This window comes from Lipotes vexillifer, unplaced genomic scaffold (genome assembly GCF_000442215.2).
Source record: "Lipotes vexillifer unplaced genomic scaffold, Lipotes_vexillifer_v1.1 scaffold694, whole genome shotgun sequence".
In the NCBI taxonomy this organism is placed as follows: Eukaryota; Metazoa; Chordata; class Mammalia; order Artiodactyla; family Lipotidae; genus Lipotes; species Lipotes vexillifer.
The window spans coordinates 425,525-431,524 of NW_006775690.1; the positions used below are offsets into that span (position 1 = coordinate 425,525).

The following is a 6,000-nucleotide window of genomic DNA, read 5'->3' on the forward strand; positions in this document are numbered from 1 at the left end:
ACAGTGGGAGACTGGGATTTAAATACTGGCAAAAAACCCATTTTGGTTCCAATTTACTAGCCATTTCCAGCAAATGTAGTTTGGCATTCAAATTACCTGGAAGGACCTCATTATATAATTTTGGTCTCCTTGGACATAGGTCAACTTACTTTGAGACAGACCATCCAAGTGCTTAAAGTTATTTCAATGGTAAGTAGGTTAAACAAATTTGAAATGCAAGACTTGTTTTTTCAGGCCATAGCTCCTTTGTAAATAATTGATTATTCACTCAGCAGCTCAGCTCAGTGCTACCAGTCAGTGTGGGCATGGTGGGATATATAAATATAGAGCACAGTCTAGTGAGAGAAGCGTGATGTTTGAAGGGTGTAAACAAACTACTGGCATTTAAAAAAGGAAAAAATTTGTTATTTTAGGATGGATCAAAAAAGGCTTCATGGAATCCCTCCACATAAAATGCTGTCTGTCCCAGGCACCCCTATGGCTCACTTCTTTACCTCTTCCAGGTTGTTGCCAAAAGGTTGCCTACTCACGGGTCTTTCTCCAGCCACCCCATTTAAAGCTTCTCCCCAACATTCCTTATTCTACTTCCCTGCTTTGCTTTCTTCATAGCACTTACCACCTTTTGGTGTACGATGTGCTTTTCTTATTTACTGGCTTCCTATCTGTTTCCCCACAATACAATGTAATCTGTATGAGGGCAGGGTCCTTTGGCTGTTTTGTCCACTGATGTAAACCTGGTTTCAGAACAATGCCTAACATAAAGTAGGGACACAATACATAGTTGTTCAACAGATGGAGGAAATAAGACTTCAGCTGGGCCTGAAGAATGGACAGGGTTTAGCTAGACCTTGGTGGATGGAAGAGATTCCAGGTGATGGAAACAACTTAAGCAAACAGTGGAGGCAGCAAATCCCATTGCCTGTTCCGGGGACCAGTGTGCTGGTCAACTTGGTTCAAATATAGAAATATGGTGGGGCGTAGTCTGGAAGTATCTATATTACGTCGACCCGAGTGATTATGACTTAATTTTACAGGCAGCAGGAAGCCCATATGATTAGGACTCTTTAAGGATATTTCAAGGCTAAATATCCTTAATTTAATATTTAACTGTTCGACCAAATCATTCCAGGTAATTCAACTTTAGGGGTGGAACTGGGTTGGGTGGGTCGTGAAGCTACTATAATTGTAAACCCTGGCAAAACAGCCCACTTTGGTTCCAGTTAACTAGCTGTTTTCAGCAAATGTAGTCTGGCATTTGAAAAAAGAATATATTTTTTTCTTTTTTACAGAGTTACGAAGACTGAATTAGATATGACCTCTGGCCTTGCCCCTTCCATGTCACAGTGTTGAGTTAGCCCAACGGGTAGTAGGAGTCAAGCCAGGAGCCCTTCCTTCACTGGGATAGATAGCAGTTACCCAACTACACATGGTTATGACTGCAAGCCACATAATAATGTCCTGCTAGACCCAACTTCCCATAGCTAAACCTCAAAAATGCCTGTAGCATCTCTGATGCTGCTGAACAACAAGAGAGATGGATGATGGAAGAGGCGTGAGAGTGTCAAGAGGCACAAACTGTGATTAACAGATTGTGGGTGAAATATCTATCTGTGACCATGGGGACTCCTTTCTAGGACTTTGGGAGAAGACAGAACAAATAAGGGACCCTGAAGTTACTGGCTTCATGGTAGAGTTGCTTCTGGAACTCTGATGAAGGGTGTTAAGGTGAATGGGGAGGAAGACCAGGAGAGCACTAGATAGAGGTGATGAGGAGGTGGTTGGCATAGGAGTTTGGAAAGGAGTGTGGGAGAGAGGATGCAGAGAACTAGAGGATGATAGTTGGCTATCGAACCAAAGGAAGCGGAAAGGTCAAAGGCATCTGAAGTCAGACTTCAAGGTAGTAAGTAGAATTCTGGGGGTAAACTGTTCTCGTGCCTAAAAATTTCTCTGCACATTAAATACTCTTTTAGGTTTAAATACATTGCATTTATTATCATTACTGATGTTCAAATGATCACATCTTTGGCCAGTGGAAGCCTCTTCAAGGTGACTCTTAAGCCTGTTGACATGACTCCCTTAGTCTTTGATAGTTACCTTGCTTTCTGGTATGATGAGATGTTCTAGGCTTGTCTTGTATACCTTCCTTTGCCACACCTGGAATCTACCATTTCTCCAATAAGCTCCAGGTTCTTCTAGTGAGAAATGGTATTTTCACGCCATTTCTGGTTCTGGGGTGGTCATGGCTACTAGGTCAGTGTTTGTTTCTAGGCCTTTTTACTGGACAGAGCCAGGAAAAGGTGGATGTGTATAGATACATACATATGTGTATGCATATATTTTGCATCTTAGGCACAGTAAATACTCTACATTTTTGAAAGAAACTGCTTATTGCTTTAAACTTGCTCTGTTAATGCCATTAGGCAATGAAAGCAGCAAGTTTTTAAATGGGGTCTTAGTGACATGAAAGAAGTCGTGCAGATTCCCCAGGCAATATATTTATAAAGAGAAGTAAATTTAGGCACCAGGAGAATTTGGTTGACAAATTAGTGGTTCAGTAAGTGAAACCTTAGCTTTAGAATATTTTAGCTGTTATACTTTATAATATAAAATCACCATGCTGCATGAGGGTGACCTTTTGAAGTTTGCAATATTTTTATTAGAGAAAGCACTGAATAACCAGTAATGTTGGATCTAATTCCATAGCCATGAACAATGACAACTATAGTCTATTTTTGACCCTGTGCCATATCAAGAAAATTCCTCACACTTTAATGAGTTACTAGAAGATCAAGAATATAACTGATTTAATCGCACAGAGAAGAAAATAAAAACAATTGTGTTCCGTTGTGGAAATGACAAGTCCTTCAGTTGACTTTGCTTTTGAGCAAGTATAATGGACTTGAGGACACGGGGAGGGGGAAGGGGAAGCTGGGACGAAGTGAGTGGCATGGACATATATGCACTACCAAATGTAAAATAGATAGCTAGTGGGAAGCAGCCGCATGGCACAGGGAGACCAGCTCGGTGCTTTGTGACCACCTAGAGGGGTGGGATAGGGAGGGTGGGAGGGAGATGCAAGAGGGAAGAGATATGGGGATATATGTATATGTATAGCTGATTCACTTTGTTATACAGCAGAAACTAACACACCATTGTAAAGCAATTATACTCCAATAAAGGTGTTAAAAAAATACTGAAAAAAAAAAAGAAAAGAATATACTCACTTTTTTTAAAACGAAAATTGGGTTTGACAGAACTTTAAATCCCAAAATTTCCCCACCCCCAACACAAGCTGTAGAGAATAAATGCATTACCATGAGGATTCACCCTCAGATTTTATTGTTCACATACCTTTGAAATGCTGCATGTTCACACAAACCAGTATTGCTAAAAACTATCTTAGGCTATATACTTACCTAATATTTGTCTTTTATTATATAAATTAAGTATTAACCTAATGAGTCTCAGATAAAACAGTATTTTTCATATCATAAATGAATTTTGACCAAAAAACAAAACCAAGAAAACGGAACAAAATTATAATTGGTCATAGGTGTTGCCTTTCAAAAGAGAAGCAGTCTTTCATCTTTCAGAGCTATAGGATTGCCAATTGATACCTGGGCTGTGAAGCGGGAAAATAGGTCTCATCTTCTCTGCTAATTCGAATAAATTGAGAGTGGCTTCCTGGGTCTCTGTGTTGGGATGAATTCTGAAACTGCTTCCAGGTTCCACGGGAAAGAGAACTGTGACCAATTAAGGAGTGGGGCATCGCGGCACGTGTGCTGTGCATTCGGTATCCACGATGAAACAGCATCAAAAAACACAGTAAACATCAGACTCACCAGACAAGCCACCTACGTCCATCTTCTTCAGGTTCTTTGCCTCAAGAATGACAACAGTCAGTTTGCCAGCGGTAGGTACGTAGCGGAGGGAGAAGCAGATATCACCCAATTTCTCTTGCTATGAAAACCAATAAGAAAGTATAAGTAATTTTTCAAATAAAGGTGAATGTGGTTTGTACCTAAACGCTGTAAACTCCTCAGGGAGGGGGATTATGACAATTAGAATTTGAAAACTCTTAACGTTCACTGGCATTTACCCAGTGGTCTTTCATTCACTAAGGTATCGTCAAGAGTGACTGTAACTCATTTCAGTTTTTAAGTAGCTCATCTATACTTTAACATCCATCAAAATATATCCATAATTCAATGGTTCAGGAGATGGGACCAAGACGACTTTTTTAGAGACTGCTTTCTGAATAGTACTGCAAAACTCTTGGCAAAAATTCATAACTTGATTAAATAGCTTTGAAAAGAGCCTAACACTTTTTTGGTAGAATTCAACCTACCTACTTTTTTGTCTTTTGACATTTCAAATAGGATTATGTGTAATACTTAGACTTTTGGGGGAAAAAGACTTGCTTTCGTGTTCCACTTAAATTCTATTTATTGATGAGAGATTTTAAATTCCTAATAGCAGAAAGGCAAAAAGGCAAAAACGTATATAAGTTTTTGCACTTTTAGTTTTACTCATTTCAAGTGAGGTCTAACTTTCTTTTTCCTTATCCTAAAATTTATAAAAATCTAAGCGGTGGGTCAAAAAAGTGAAATACACAGTAACACAAAGTTTCTCATATACCCTCACGTTATTTCATTGGTATCATATTTTAGTTTCCAGAACATTCACCAATCCTATATTTGAGCATTTCTGAATAACTGAAGAGTTTAAAATGTTGACGCCATATAGAACTTTTACCTTTTTCAGAAAAGAGGCCTATGGGTTCTCCCACCTTAAGTGTTTTACCCTTTAGGATAACTAAGAACTTTGTTAATTGAACATGAGGAATATTTTTGCATTCATATTAAAGCACGAGAGAGGGGGCAAGGGTGTGCACTTTGTTGTATTCTCAGATGCTGGAGGTGCTAGACTGCTCACTGACATACGGGATTAAGTATATGTATTATGGCAAATCAGGGTTTATTTCTTTGTATCTTTTCCCTGCCCTACCCCCGCCAATAGTAATTCCAAAGAAGGTAATGGTTGTGCCAGACTTTTGCAGATAGATTTCTAACAGAGGAATGAGGTACAGAAGGCCATATCCTCAGGTCTTCTCCTGTTGCACTCCTAATATGGCTGTTTTTGGCCTTCTCTGTATCTTGACATATGTTAAATTGGCTAAATTAACTGCCTAGATGTAATCCAACAAATTAAGAAAATGCAATTCCTTTTTTTGGGTACTCATTAAATCCATCTATCAAAAAGGAAAAGGGTATCTACCTGTTCTATAATTTATCCATAGGTGAGAAGTAATATATTCAATGTCTGTGTGTGTGTGCGTGCGCACGCACGTGAGAGAGAGAGGAAGAGAGAAATGGTACTTTCTGCTTATGTAATGCTTTTGAAAATATCACCACATGTGTGTATAGCCATGGTTCTTTCATTCCTTGAGTTCCCATAGCACGTTACCCACATATCTCTTATGTTACTAAGGACTTTTTTTGGTCTTACTGTGCATGTCTTAATTTTCCCACATGACTAAAAACGCCTTGAAGACAAGGTCCTTCCCTGAATTATCACTTTCCATATATTTTCAAAAAGTAAATACATGGAAATTGGAGCTAATTCCCCCACTTTGAATATCTAGGTCATACCTCTCTTCCACTAGTGTAGATAATAGTTACTTGTAATGTGCCTACTCACCCCTAGGAATTAAGGTACACATCAGGAGAATCTAGTGGACTAGATTACATTTCATAGTCTCTGAAAATACAGAACGGGCCTTGATAGCACAGAAATTAATACAAAGGATGGACAAATTCATCTGAACCTTAGGAGACAAGAGAAAGGTAAATGAACGAAACTGCTGTTCAGAAATGCTTATCAGGAGGGTTCTTTTTGCAGGAGTCTATTTGCCACAGTAGCCTTCCTGGGGAACTGCTGGAGAACCAGGTCACTCTAAGCATCCTAATCAACCGTTCTCTCTTAAATGACACCGCTCTT

General features: G+C 39.1%; 1 protein-coding gene across 2 annotated transcripts in view; it reads right to left on the reverse strand.

Moving 5' to 3' along the window:
• SYT1 (synaptotagmin 1) overlaps window positions 1–6,000 on the reverse strand; it is a 195,236-nt gene that overhangs the window by 79,560 nt on the left and 109,676 nt on the right. For both annotated transcript variants that reach the window (XM_007450159.1, XM_007450158.1), the window contains exon 6: window positions 3,843–3,960. In XM_007450159.1, the coding sequence (XP_007450221.1) occupies window positions 3,843–3,960 (118 nt within the window). The remainder of the gene's footprint in view (window positions 1–3,842; window positions 3,961–6,000) is intronic.